Genomic DNA, 15,780 nt, shown 5'->3' on the forward strand with positions numbered 1-15,780 from the left:
CAGAAACACCGCAGTGGACTAGTAAATGTAAAGCATAACTGGAGATTGGAGCAGCAACTCCCGTGGGGATTTTCTGTAATCACAACAACTGTTACCTCCAATCTGAAGCATTACAATATAAGGCTGATATTCGGGAAGTAATTCAAGAACCTCGGGACGAGAGCCTTGACCAAAGATGTTTGAAATTCTGACTTTAAATTAATTAATCAATAAAAATCATATAAAAAAGGAAATTATTATAAAAAAAACTGGTATGCAACGACTCCAATAACAGGAAATAAAATAATTAAGTCTCAGGTCTCCAACGCAGAATGATCTGACGCCAGGGTCACATCAAGGTTCAAGGGCATTTTAAAAGTCACGGCTGTCGTCACTTCACAGGAAACAATAGGATACCCAAGCGTCACTAATACAAGTTTGCATGTATTTGTTCTATACAGGAAGAGAAAATTCCAACGAATGGGTCATAACAATTCAGTTTTTAAAAATACCAAGCTAGATTTGCTGTTAACGATTCGCAAGATGGCTGCCTTTTGAAAATGGGACGCGACCCTCAGGTCACCTTGACCAATTATGGGCCACCACCCGATTCACGTCATCAGCAGCCAATCAATAACATTTAATATTTTCAGAAACTATTAAGGTGTTTTGTTCCATAATACTGTACTATTAATATTGCTAACTTAATAATAACCCTAACAAATTATTAGGAGTTAAGATAATATTATGAGTTAGGGTTGCTTTTGTTCTGTGTAATCATGAAAAACAAATAGGTCAAAGACAAAAAATAACCTCCATTTTTATTAAGTAAAGCAAAAAGCAAACTAAATGACCATAGGGATCCAAAGTAGGTTATATACTTATATATGTGGCATCTTAAGCAAACAAACATTTGTATCTCAAATACAAGATAGATTTGGTCATACAAGTAAAATAATTTTGATATATCGTAAGCAAGCAAGTGTTGGTCAAACAATACATTCCAACTAACATTTATCATACATCTTAATCCAACAGGTATTTGTCATACATCTTAATCCAACAAGTATTTGTCATACATTCTTATTCAAGTTTATTTGTCTTAATCTTAACAAAACTAATTTGTGTATTTCAAAAACAAAATGGAGTCAGGTAACGTTGTATAACACACTTTTTTGCCATATAAAGCAGCCAGGCAAGTATCTTATGGTCTATGTTGTTTTCATACATTGCTATGTAGCTATCAAGTGTTTGTCATACATCGCAATCAAACAAATGCTTGTCATACATCTTAAACCAACACGAGCTATACATCTAAATCAAATCGAACACGAGTTTGTCATACATTTTAATCAAACAAGTGTTTGTCAGACATCGCAATCAAACAAATGCTTGTCTTATATCTTAATACATCAAGTGATTACGATACATCTTAATCCAACACGTGTTTGAATGTCTTACATCGTAATTCATTTTTTGTTCTTAATCTCAACAAAACCAATGTTTGTAACTCAAAACCAAACCAGAGTTGGTAATGCAAACTCATTATAAAAATCTTTGATGTACCATCAGAAACACAGACAATCTAAAGTTTGATCGAGGATTTGTTTACATGAAAATTGCTTGGCTTTGGGGTAAATTTTGTGGATTATAAGAAAAACGTAATACATCAATAATGTGACCAAGAGCATTCAGCAGTGACCTGCCTACATATGTTAGCCCATCATACTGTGGGATATACGCGGTTACAACTTAACTCGTTCAAGAGAAATTACTTGTAAAAACAAAGCACTACGAGGGAGAGGTAAGAGCAATATTAGCCCGCGTCTTGAATAGTCAGTATCTCAATGTAAAATTAATGCTCGTTTTAAGAACCGTTCTGCAGTAGCATTCCTGTATTGTCACAATGTTTGCATTCAACGAGATTAATACATATCTTCTATATTACTCAGGAACGTTGTCTGTAGGATAAACCAAAATTTGGAAAACGTTTTAAACTTTAATTAACTGGAGAAAAGACTATTACTACAAGAAGCGTATTTTTGACATTACCCTGTAAAAACGTTCTGTATAAGATTCCTCTTCACTTGTCCATATTCTAAATCATTTTTAAACAGAAATGTGTTTCAAAAGTGAACAGTAGGCCATGGAGAGTACAACACGCAACTTTTCCAAATTGCCTCTGAAAACAGTTCAATGCATTAAGGTAAAATTGCAAGGAAGAAATGCTCAGGAAAACCGCTGATAACAAAATAAAAGCAAAACGCGATATCCCAGCTTATGTTAGGGCACATTTCCTTTTCCAGTTTGCACCAGTCAGCATCCTAAATCTTCATCAGTATAAATTATTGAACTCAGGAAAAAAATATTGGTCCAGACAAAATTTAGCTAACGCCTTGCCAGACAGACAGCCAGTGCATATTAAGCACGGTATCCGGCGTTAACTTTGTGATCAAAACCTTGCGTGTTCAGCACGTAGGTCGCTATCAAATACCAATGAACTAGTGTAACACGCCGTCCGCTGTGCACTATATAACTTTTACAGCTTGTAGCATGTTGTTCAATATTCATCTTTTTTGTCAGGTGATCTGTTGTTTTCAATAAAAAGACCTATTTATCACGTGATCAGTTCCTAATAATATAGAACTACAGATTTCTTTATCGATGCTCCTTACCTATTGAATACATTTTCCAAGCAGCACGTTATGCACTGCAAAATCAGTGTGATTATCATTAGTTTATAATAAAACAAACGTGTTAATAAAAAATACTATTGTTTACATTATACAATTGGCGTGTCCAACTCGAGGTCTCTTGAACACTTAGCAACGGACGTGTTGAAAACTAGGTTTACTGTGATGTACACTTTTATAAAAAAAAACGTTAACTTTTATTTCAGGACATTACAATACACACCTGCTGTTATCAAGTCTAAGAGATCGCAGACTAAATCTTCTAATTATCAAAATGAAAACACAAATCAATAATAACATACACTGTGTAACATATACGTGTACATGAGAAGTAATAAACATAATTTTACATATTGGTGCACACATGTTCAACATTAAAGAAATACCAAAATCAGGAAAAAAGTACATGTCATCAAGTTTTTTTACGTATTTAAAGCTAAATATTTATAGTTAAAAACACATATACAGTATTTTAATTATATTCAAATGAAACGGAGTTTCTATCAATAGTACACTAGGGAAAAGATATAGAATGGTAAATAGTTGTTAAATGTGTTTACCTTCTTTTGATTTGACGTAATGGGAGAGTTCTGCGTGTTCACGTGACTCAAATTCATTTCAGAAAAGACAGTCGAATGAGCAATCGCTGCTCATCATATACCCACGTGTGTGACTGAAAGTTAAATATATGATAAACACGATAAAATGACATCAATTACCGTATGCCTTCTTTATTACATAATGAAAAATAATTATTGTAAAACTGACGTTGACAAAAATCATGAACTGTCTTTTGTGGGTAGTATGTAAGGAGGTTAGATATTAAGTTTGTTGTATGTATAGGTTTGTACTGTTATAGGTATGTATTGTGACATTCAACACGTTGTGTTAAAATGCTTTGATAAACCAAATGCATACATTTTATCTGTATGGTCAAGCATTAAATTAGTTCTAACTGTGTAAAATATATGATACTTATACTCAGTCTGTTCACTGTGTTTACTGAATGCTGATTTTTTTTGTAGGCAATTTCTTTCAGTTTAAATTTTCTTTTCGTGTTCATTAATTTATGTTGCTGGTAAAAAGACAGAACAATATTTGCTCAGAAGTATACCAAAGTTGAACATTATCAGATGGGTTATGACTACATTTCAAAGGGTAACATGTGAACAATAAGATGATTGTCATTAACACCAACAAAATAAACAAATGTAACTTTTCATTGGTAGTTTAACGTGTGCTCTAATCAGTTAATTTTGTAATTCACTTAATAACACGGAAAGAATTACGATTAAAGAGAAAGGAATGTGTCAGAAATACTTCAGTATGTTATATCGCATGGTGTCTACATTTCGTTAATATTGATTTCTAATGATGGTATAACGACTTTGAAATATAAACCTTTTCAATTAGCTGGACTGCTGATAGAAAGATGTTTCAGCTTTAGATTTGTGACTATCAAATAATGTTATTCCATAAAATTTTGATCACGGAGTAAAATCGCGAAATCTTTATTCCTGGAGATGAAAGGTATGTGTACAATAAAGAATAACTATATAGTGGGCTCTCGAATAATAAGCGACTAATAATGTAAGACCAATTAACCATTAAAAATGTATTAAAACAAATAAATAACTCCGTGGTTACGACTCTTTGATACGTCCTAATTTTCTTGTCTTAACTGTCAAATATTAGAACTCTGAAATTCATAGAAACATTTCGGTGAAACTCTTTTCCATGGTTCTATTAAAGCTTTGTTATCAGAAAATAAAACATCACCAGGTGTGTTCTTATCCAGAATCACATGAATTAGTTTCACAAGATCACATATTTTGTCTTAATCAGGGTGACCAAAGTGTTGCTGTTGTATGCCAGTCCATCTGACAAACCTTCATGGCTGTCAGCAGCCTGCCTATGGTTGCCTCTGTGTGGAATCTGTCTATCCAACACCGAATGAGAGCATTCATCCTTGTCTTGAAGTCGGTAGGATGAGACAGTTCACACTGCTCTATGGTCGGGGGTGACAATCCAAGCTCTAGGCACAGGTTGAAAAACGTTTTGCCGATGTTATCTACGATTTTCTCTATTTCATCCTCAAATGGGACTCTATTCCAAACCTCAGATGACACCATATCTGCGTGAAAGAACTTTATTATAATTTGCTGAATAGACTTTTAAAAATCAATCTTTGAATTAGGGTTATCATCTTTTACCATTCCAAAGAAGATGACAAGTTTCAATGACGTCTTAATAAAGCAGAGTTGTGCAACGTTAACCAAGTCTTATGCAGATTCCAGTTTGCTACTTTTATTTAACCGATCATAGATTGATATTTTTTGAAAAATAAAATTTGTTTCTGCTAATCAGCTTACATCTTACTAAAAAAAGGTCAGTTTATCAGTTGATGTCGCTTGTTGAGGACATGGATATATAAAAAAGATGGAAAAACTAGTTATCTAGTTAACTTGCACTTACTTAACTGGAGTTATCACCAAATATCCTGACAAGAACAAAAGTCAGTCTATTGAGATTATGTTATTATTGTTAGGTATATCAGCCTTTTACATTTAAATGGCTAAGGTTAACTTCAAAATAACGTTTTATCTACTGTAACATCATATCGATATAGCTGTTTTGAAACATTAAGTATTTAGCATATTCATGTTCATGTTCAAGTGTTCGATATATTTGTGTAATAATTCTCTAACCTTTGACCTGGGATTCCTCGTCTGTTCCTAGTACGTCGTTGATACGGTCAGTCGCCATATCAACCGCCTCCATAGCTTGTTGGATATCATCGATCGTCTTATTCGGATAGGCGATTGTCCATTTAAGAAACAGTTTGGTAATAAGTGTGATCCCAGGCAAGGTGCAGGACTCACGTTTTGTATCTTCGATTTCTAAATCAGGAAGCCCAAGCTCCACAAAGAACTGCTCAATGTGAGACGAGTTGATTAGACGGGACAGACGACTAAGTTCTCGAGGAGACGGCCTTCTGTCAAAGGTATTTGTTTCAATCCCCGTTGTGCCTTAATAATCAATATTGTGAGTTATTACTTATAAGAGTTATTTGAATATATAAACCGATATAACAAACATAAGATACACCCATTACTATTATTGTTGTGTTATACTTTCAGTGAAATTAATCAATATTTGTATGTATCATACATTGTATATAGAGTTTAATATTGTATCAAAATTATTTGAAAATGTCACGTATTTGCTTTTCATATTTTTTTATTATCTACTAGGAAACATGTAGAATGCCGTCATGGTAAGGAAAATGCATATTTCGCCCAGAAACTTCGCGAACAGTTACTAGCTTTAATTGCATAGAGGACAGGCTTGTAAAAAGAAAGCAGGATGGAAATATTTTACCTCATGTTGACTCACATCGTGCTTCACGTGTACAATAAAGCACAGTTGCTCGTTTTCTTTTATACTTAATGCTTTTCGGTAGGCTCAGTTCCTAAAATCCTTAATTCTTTAAGTTCCAAATACATGTAGCTTAATATACTTTTGTCCTTGAGCTTTACTCGTGTTTTGCAACGTATTCTGTATAGTGTTGTTTTAACATATTATTGGTAAGGTATTACGGTTCACGTGCAGTAGTATTAAAGTGGTATGAAGTGATATATGCAGGATCATGACTATGGGCCAATTTACAGTGAAAAGTCTTCATAAAGTCGCACACACACCTATGAAGACCAAAGGTATGATCACCTGGTAAGATGCGCCCGACTAAGGTTGCTATCACCCTCCACACACGTTTTGACTGTGTTGACTATATGTGGTTGTCATTTCTTGAATGTAACGCGCTATGAAAACTTTCGTGAAGATTACAAGATGTTATATAAAGGTTTTCTTCGGAGATGAGACCCTTATGGCATGCCAACTAAATGTCCGACAAAGTGTTTGCTGTGATGCATGTGTTAACTGAAAATATTAATTCACCTCAATACCTAAAACGGAACACTCTTCACATTTATGCCTTAAATCTTTAAACATGTCCATAGTTTAGAAAATAGAAATATTTAGCCATGCATTTTTTTTTACATTGACGAGTTCAAAAAGCATCAGCATATGTATTTTAAATGCCGACAATTAGTCAGGTTTTGGTGCGAGTACTATGCAATCTGTGCCATAAGTTGGGATAAACTCAAAATAAAAAATGCTTGTATTCATGCAATTCAGGAGATTGCTAGAAAATATTGATGTATGGAACACATTTTTTGGGAGAGACGATAGTCTAGTGGAAGGACGCCGGGCTCGTGACCGAAGGGTTGCGTGTTCGAGTCACGTCACGGCACTGTGAGCAAGATACTTTACACCGCTTGTTCCAGTCTATCAGCTGTCAATGAGTACGTGGTTGGGTAATGCTAGAATTGATTAATGCTAGCTGTTAGCGCCGAAATGGCAGCTCCGGCTGTATGCTCCCCAGGGATTTTGAGAAAGGTATTGGCTGGTTGCAAAGGCCCTATAACCACGGATATTAATTTGTGAACCGTTTTAAGACGACCTTCGAACTAAGTTGTGATAAAGCGGTATATGAGGACCTCGAATTATTATTATTATTATTATTTATTTTTTCATTTGAGACATAGGACATTGCAAAAAATTAAGCGGTGGTCTATTTTCACTTCTGAATTTTTGCAAGAATGGAAACTCTTATTGGTGACGTCAGAGTTTTATATTTGAATCACTTAGTAGCAGCTCGGATGCTAATTCAAATTGTAAGAACACCTTTCGAGTTTCTTTCTTGGTATTAGCCATAATTCATGTACATGTAGGGCGTTTCAACGAATAAACAATTGAGGGTTTGGTGATCTTTTTCTGATATCCTCAGCTTATGTAAGTATACGTTATGAACGAGTATAACATTGCACAGCTACATTGTATATTGTAGTTGTTTACTTACTGTACCACCTTTGAGTCAATAAGACGACGCATTTAGCATGATCGCTCACCTGCGATATTCCCATTGCCTTGAAACCTTGCAGAATCCTAAAACAAATTGCCAAGCGTTACTAAGAATCAACATATTTAGTCCTTAAATAAACCCTTTTTGCAAATATTCAAGCAATATAATACTAATAACGACACATTTATGATAAAGACTACCGTATTATATTAATAGATAATAACTGGTATTGGATTTCTTAAAAAGGTTATAAACAAGGTGTGACAAAGATATAGAACACAATAAAGGTGAAAAACAACATCTGTATATCTTTTTAAATAAAAACAAAAATAGTGTCAGAATATCAATGTTAAAGATACAATCCACGAACCAAACAGAAATGGTATGTGGTTTCTGAGAGAACAAATGAAACATTCAGAATAATATATAAAATCGGTATTACCTCTGTGATGTTCCAAAACGTTGTGTCTGTTCTGGACAGTCGGTGTTGTCCTATGCATTCTCCGCCTTGACAAGGCACGCCCCTTTCTGAGTGGATGACGCCGTACAGTTGTACTGGAGTGTCGTATGGACTCAGGTGGAAGTTGCAGTGCAGCTGATGTGCGAACTGAAAGTGTTGCTGATTACTCATTTGCAACGTCTCAAGTAGAATTCGTTCGATCGAGAGCCTCACACGTTGTCCAGAGTCTGCGGGAAGCTTAGATTCTGTTGGACTGATCAAAGTCACAGCGATTGCTGACCGCTCTGCGTGCATGGACACGATCATTCTGCAAAGGTCATCGACTTTGAAACATCCAAAACCCAAATATAGACAATTAGTGTTGCCTACTGTCGCCTGGTCACGCTCATAGAAAGTGTCTGTTGACAGTGACACTGCTCTGTACCTTCTCATGATCTGGGCAAAGATTCTATGGAAAAGTTCATCTGGGACGTAAACATCTTTAAACACGAAGCATAAGGTTTTGGAGACAGCGAGGTTTCTCTTTTTGAAGATACTGACTTCTTTGGTTATATCATCAATGCTTTGTAGCTCCATAAGTTTGCTCGGAATGGTGTACGTCTCACTGAACTGTGCATTTTCTGTAGTGGTTCCCGACATTAGTATCTTTACTATTAGTCCGAACTTTTCCATCAGCGCCAGGAGAACAGACTTGTAAGGAAGGAAAGCTTGGTTCTTTTCCAGACTTAGAAGACCATTGGTCAACTTGTCAGTAAGTTCACCCTTTGTCATGTACAACTCCAGGTCTCGGGTCAGGAGAAGGTCGCCTTTTGGGAGGAACTCGTCGTCGGTAATCAGGATGCTGAAAAAATCAGCAAGCCACTGGGGGTTGGTGATGATGTGGTCAAACTCCCGAAAATAAATCACAGATCTTGTGCAGTGCAGGAACCTACACAAAATTAATATAGGTATCATATAATGTGTGTTTAGTAACATATGCAGAAGAGTTTAAAAAATAATATTCATAAAATGCTTGTATATGGGTTGATACCATCTACCTGAAATCTACATTAAATTTGAAATGACATCTGATACAGCTTAAAACATCTACCATCAAGTTTTTGACGTACATTTTAAATTTATTGAACGAGTTTAATGAATTTAATAAGACACGAGCCTGAAAGCGAGTGTCATATCAGATTTTTGAACGAGTTTAATGAATTCAATATGACATGAACACTCATGTAAGATTCTACTTATCACATATCATTCATAATTCAAAGAAAACATTAACCACAATTACGTGTCATCAGCTGACTCCATATAGGTCAAGATCAAAGTACTCTGATCATAGTATTGTCGTTCCGCGCAGTGAAAAGAAGTTCCAGAATTTTTTATTGATGAATAGTTTTAAATGCAATTAAAATAATGATATCAAAATAAACATTTCAAATTAATTTAATAGCAAAATCATTAAAATGTTGCCTCTTAAGGTTTTTATTACACGTGTATATGACCGTATTTATCACATGGCCGTATGACTTTGTAAAATGCGTTGGTTATATGTGAAACTTAAATAGTTTATGGATGCAAGTTATTTGTAGTAGTATTAAAATCATAGATTGTTTGTGATGTGTCAATAGGGTCCATCCATATTGAAATGTAATGCTATATAACCATACATTGTACTGAATGATAAGTTGATAGTAAAAAACTACCCTAACAGTTTGGTATTTATTTGGGGGATGTTTTCTGAGAGCTGATTTAGAGGGCATATATATATATATCAGTTTAAATGTTGCTGTTTGAATAAGTGACGGAAACGCTGAGCAGAATTGGCAAAACAAAGATTTTTTCCCATGGTAAACCACCGATATATTCGTACAACAGCAAAAAATAATACAACATAAATGGACATGCTGTCTAATGCATGGATCGTCTCTTTTGATGTATCCTATTTAATAAAAATGATTCAAAGTTTTTCATCATAACGTAATTTAAGTGAGTTTTTTGTGTATAATAAGCATTAAGTTGAGTCCGAACTGGTATGACACGTAAACATATGTAGCGTATTATTTGATATTGCACAACACAATAGTGAGAGGGAGAAAAATGCAATCGATGAAGCACAGGGGCATGGGCAGATGATTGAGAGTAAGATCTAAACAAACTATAGCTGAATCTAACGTTTAAGTTTTAACATCGCAATTTTACGTCAAAGCGTCTCGGTTTGGGGTTTAGTTCTGTTTTGCTTTAGTGTTATGGAGAAGTAAATTCTTACTTTCATTGGCTTCCATCAACATACTACATAATCCCAATAGGTGCTATACCGTAGCACTATCTAAATGATAAAGAAACATGATATTATATTTCCTTTGTCGATTGTAGACGTTATCAACATGTAGACGTCAAAGGTAAAACGTTGAATGTACTGGCAGGTGACTGTTGTGATTACTCTTCAAAACACCCCCTAAACAAGGATACAAATAATTAATTTCACCATTTTACGCATTTATCCTCTACTTTCGTTTCGTATTATTGTGAAAATAATGTTTCAAGTCAAATGGAATTACTCGATTAGCTTTTAAACAAAAGTGTCAGATAAACATTTGATCTTACGACTCTAATTGGGTGTGCCTTCCAATGATAAAAAAGTGTATTGTAAAAGTAAACTGTTTCTATATATGTCCACGTAACTCTCGTATAGACATACTCACTCTAGTGCCAGTTTAATCTCGTTCTCGTTCGTTAAAGGGGCTATAGACTTTTTGTTCATTTCAATCACCTCCGCCAAAATGAGTATCCAGGTTCCTTCTTCTCTTGCTTCAAGTAAGTCCATCTCGAGTTTCAACCATCTGGCTGGAAGTTTTCTGTCACACTGATCTTGGTACACGGCTGCTTCTGTAATAAAACCTCGCAACACTTCCAATTCCGTGTCATCATTTCCGAGGCTGTTGTCCACTGTGCAGAACCTTACGAATTTGTGAGCTGTAAGTTCGGGGAATTTCGCAATGCTTGACTGCATTGCCTGTACAAGTTTGTCGCAGTCCTGGAATAGTAATTATCAAGTTCTCAGTCCAAATTGTTTTTGTATGTAAAAATATAAAAACAAAAGCATAGTGGTGTTTTTTTTCAATGTAGATGCAATGTGCACAAAATGACAAGTATTATTGTTCATCTTAGCAACAATAACTGTTTTTAATATAGCGAATTCATGCTAAATCTTGCTTATAACTATAGTTATATGTTTGAATATTTATAACATTTACCGAGGTTGTTTTTTTAAGTTCGTCCAAGAAGGTGCCGACGAAAATAAGTGGAGGTTCATGTGCCTTCAATCTTGGCGCGTTAAGTTCACCTGACGAAAACGTACCAATCAACCGGATCCATTTCTTCAGTCTATCTAGACTCATAAAGAGTGCATGTTGATTTAATCAACTATATCAAAATGTCTCTTGAGAATATGGATATGTATAAATATATTCAAAGCTATATCATTAAACACCATAGGCAAAGAGTTTAAAACTATATGAGGACATTGCAAAAGATAAAAGGGATACATTAAACGATAGGGCTTCATAGTAGTCAGACACGGGTCTTCCTTTTCCTTTTTGTTATATGAATCAAACTATGTTAAAATAAAGACTTGATTGAAATAGTACCGGGACTGGAGGTGAATGGTCTAGATGTCTAAGAAATCAGCTTCAGCGACTTAAGGTTTTATTCCTATCAAAAATGGATTATATAAATAAAAAATAAAAAACAAATCAAATTAAATGAAAATAAATAAGTGAACTGTTATAAATATACATGTATAATTTAAAAAAATCTGTCTCGAGTGTTATTTTCCCCCTTTTTCATTATGTATGCAAACAAAACTAACTATATAAACCCGTGGCGTCATTTACGGCAACATGCCATTTCTGAAAATTATCTCTTGCTGCCATGTAGAACAAAATGAGACATTGGTATATTAATGTTCATTTATAACTGAATACTTTATTAGGGTAAATATGCTTGCCGCTAGTTTCAAAATCATGTAAAATTGGAATAAAATAAGCATAGCTGCATAGTCTTTTCAGGGATCTACAGTAACTTCATTCAGAGTATTCAGGGATGCAATTCAAATCTATTGTGATCTGAAACTGGCTGGTCGTCAGCTTCACCCCTGAAATCAGCGTTCCTTTTCACGTTTAATTTGTAAAGCTATTTTTTATAAGAGCAAATGCAATGTCATAAAGCACTGTAGTTTGGTTTCTGTCTTATCTTTTTGTCTGAAAATATAGCAATTAAATGATTGAGACTTGTATATTATGACATCTACTATACAGTTTAAGGTAACATCGCAACACTCAAAGCTAAACATAAAACCGTCAAATCATATGTTTGTTAACTTTCACATATTAATCCCATCATCAAGTTGCACACGCTATTAACAAAATAAATAAACAAGTCCTTCAATTTGCAAGTTGTAGTTAGATCATGGTAACAATGTACCACTACATATTCAATATTCAATAACTACACTTTTAGTTCCCACCCGAACAATCTCAAAACACCGTTCTACCTTTTGTTGTTCCCTCATCCGATTCACACCTCTCTTCTCATAAATACTATCAAATCTTATCAAGAGTTTCATTGTTTTCGCTTTTTATCCACTAAAGTTAAATAGTGTGCTGTATTCTAATAACAACAAAACTCTTTCTATTGACAGTCTTCGATAAGCGATATATTTAAATCTGGCTTAATTCTCCATGTTGATAACATACCAGTCGATCATATATTTTAAACAGAAAAAAAGTCTGTTGACATGTATTTGTTATTAACAGATGAATGGTGAAAGTTTGTTTTGTTCTTTTCATTTACACTGTAAATATATAATAAGGATCGTTCATCTACTTACCAGTTTCCAACTTGTCTTTGAGAAAATCTGTCAGTCTGAAGACTAGTAGGTACACACCATGCGAAGAAATAAACACATTGTGTGAAGCAGCAGGGTCTTCTAGCAATGAATCTCCGCCTAAGCCGTCTTGGGACGCTGTGGTAACATATACTGATAAATGAGGACAAGTCTAAGGAATGTTTATTCTTAATTTGTTTGAGTCGGTTAAGTTATATGTTTGTAAGATATATCGAAACATTTCCAAGGTGATATCAGAAACTACAGTGTGCCAAATGTATGCCTTATTGCTTACATACTGCTATATCCAATTACTTTATGTAAATCATCAGTAAATTATACCTGTTTGGAAACCGGCCTCTATTTCTGATGTCTCCATGTTCGTTTTGAACAATACACCCATACGTGTTGTAATCACGTCCGTAAGCGATTGATCAGCAATATCTCCCCATGTTTTAAATTCCCAGTCAATAAAGAACGACGCAGGGTAAAGAACTGCTCCCACAGTTGGCTGGCGTAAGTCGAGGTCGACATATTCGTTTTTAATCCGTCGACATATTGTTGTCTTTCCCGCCCCGTCTCTGTCGGTGAAGACTACACGTATGTGTCGGTATTTCTCTGTGGTTCCCTTAAACAGCGCTACGTACTTTTTATACTCAGGCCATTCTGTAAAGATAAATGTTAAAATATTTACACACACTCCAGTTAACAGCAACAAAAATAAATCAAAAAAGGCAAACAAAATATTCCATGTCAAAATATAAAGAAATCTAACCCTCACAAACGCTCCAAAAGGAGGATATCTTCCTGTGCCAAATGGGATTTGCGACCCTATGTTTACCGTCACATTTTAAGACTTATTTATGTCACACACAATCTGAATACGTCATTCAAAAAACGATAAAAGCTGAAATGTAAGGAAACTTGCACACATCCATTTTTAAAAGAACCTAATAATCGAGTAAATCTAAGTTGAAATATTTTGAATTTCAACGTTCTCCTCTACGAATAGTTGTATAAAAATTAACAATGCAAACAAATTGTTACCTACGGCCTATTGTCATAACCAGGCATATGTGAAAAACAACAGAAAAAAGATTATCATCACCAGATAAATAACCAAAGAAATTATTTATCACTCTTGCAACTAATGATACTTTTAACACATTCATTGTAAAATTAAACTAATCGACTGGGTTTGAATTAAATGTAAGATCTTGGTTTCAAAGTAATCAGGTTTAATCAAGGAACATTGTTGCATAATTCTTGCAAATTAACGATATTACTTATATAGGGCACATAGAAAAATATTGTCATTTAGATAATTAGATGTTCTGTAAATGTTAACGATACTGTGTACATTTTGTATTTCATTGAGTAAGTCAGGATTATTAGGAAATTGTTCAAACTTAATAATTGTTTTAGTTTTTAATCTATGGAAAATTTTAATATTCAATGTAATGAAACTGTGAAAAAAACGAAAAAATCTCTTCTTCGAATCTTGCTTAATGTTTTTAATGATAAAATTGTCTAAAAAGCGAACAAAAATGTCTACTCCCTGACAGATGTTAGTTTGGAAATCGCCGCATTTTGCCGTGAAATTGATGTAATGTTATCTTATTTGATATATTCCAATCACTAATCCAGATAGGTGGTTATAATTTGGACAGGTTGCGAATGATATAACCGATTTAAGTACTTTCAACATGTGAGAAAAGAGTGTTTGTTTGCAAAACAAAACATTATGAACTCATTTGAACAATGACATCAGGCATTTAACAGAAACATTCGTATTGCTAAAGAGCTGTTACTTACCTCCTGTTGTTATATCCAGTCATAACCAGGCAGATATGAAAACCAACAGAAATAAAGTCATCATCACCAGATAAATCATCACTGACATTAGTTATCGCTCTTTCAACCGGCAATACATTTAACACATCCATTATTAAAAGAAACTAATAATCGAGTCAATTCAAGTTAAAATATTTTGAATATCAACATTCTTCTCTACGAATGGTTGTATAATATGAATATATTTATGTTTTTCCTATCATAGATGTAGATGAGTGCTTGTAATGGGGGAAAAATTGTTGATGATATAGCCGTTGTCAGTATTTTCAACATTTAAGTAAGGTGCGATTTAAGCGATTCTAAATTTCATATAGGTATTTAAACAAAGATGCCTGTCTGTTAACACATACATTTGTACTGAAAAAAAGTGATTACTTACGTGCTGTTGTTATATCCAGTCATAACCAGGCCGATGTGAAAAAGAGAAGCATAAAATTAGCATCACCTGTTTATCACCTAGAACGTATTTATCGCCGTTACGATCGACAAACAGAATAACACATCCATTGTTGAATCAAACTAATTCTTGAGTCAATGTAAGTTGAATTAGCATAGTTAACACTTAACAGGACATACTCTGTATCAATATAATCAGGCTTCATTAATAAGACAGGATGCATAAAAAATGTGAGAATAACAATGTGATTTTGTGGGGTTAGGTAGAAAGATAATATACTCATTCAACTTGTTCCCCAATTTTTGTAGTAAGAATACCAAAGCACTTCACCATGAAACGTTATATAACGTTTAATGTGATATGTTTTTGAAATCTCTATTCTACAAGGGTTTTAATACCAAAGATGTGTTGTGAATGATGCAACCGATTCCAGCAGTTGCAACATGTAATTAAAGTATGTATGGTTACAAAGCGAAATTGTATGAACTTATTTGAGATCAGGAGGTTACCACAAAAATTCACAATGCAAACAAATTGTTACCTACGGCCTATTGTCATAACCAGGCATATGTGAAAAACAACAGAAAAAAAGTT

General features: G+C 34.2%; 1 protein-coding gene across 1 annotated transcript; it reads right to left on the reverse strand.

Annotated features, from left to right (window-relative positions):
- Nucleotides 1–788: 788 nt before the first annotated feature.
- Nucleotides 789–13,999, reverse strand: LOC110444057. The gene is made up of 9 exons (XM_021488485.1): nt 13,987–13,999; nt 13,278–13,601; nt 12,939–13,073; nt 11,305–11,438; nt 10,753–11,084; nt 8,039–8,984; nt 7,643–7,679; nt 5,381–5,701; nt 789–4,806 (listed from the first exon to the last, which is right to left on the reverse strand). Exons 1-9 carry the CDS (start codon nt 13,997–13,999, stop codon nt 4,514–4,516), a joined length of 2,535 nt encoding a protein of 844 aa, XP_021344160.1. The 3' UTR covers nt 789–4,513.
- Between the last annotated feature and the right edge of the window lie 1,781 nt (nt 14,000–15,780).

Source organism: Mizuhopecten yessoensis, unplaced genomic scaffold, assembly GCF_002113885.1.
Source record: "Mizuhopecten yessoensis strain PY_sf001 unplaced genomic scaffold, ASM211388v2 scaffold1973, whole genome shotgun sequence".
Classification (NCBI taxonomy): domain Eukaryota; kingdom Metazoa; phylum Mollusca; class Bivalvia; order Pectinida; family Pectinidae; genus Mizuhopecten; species Mizuhopecten yessoensis.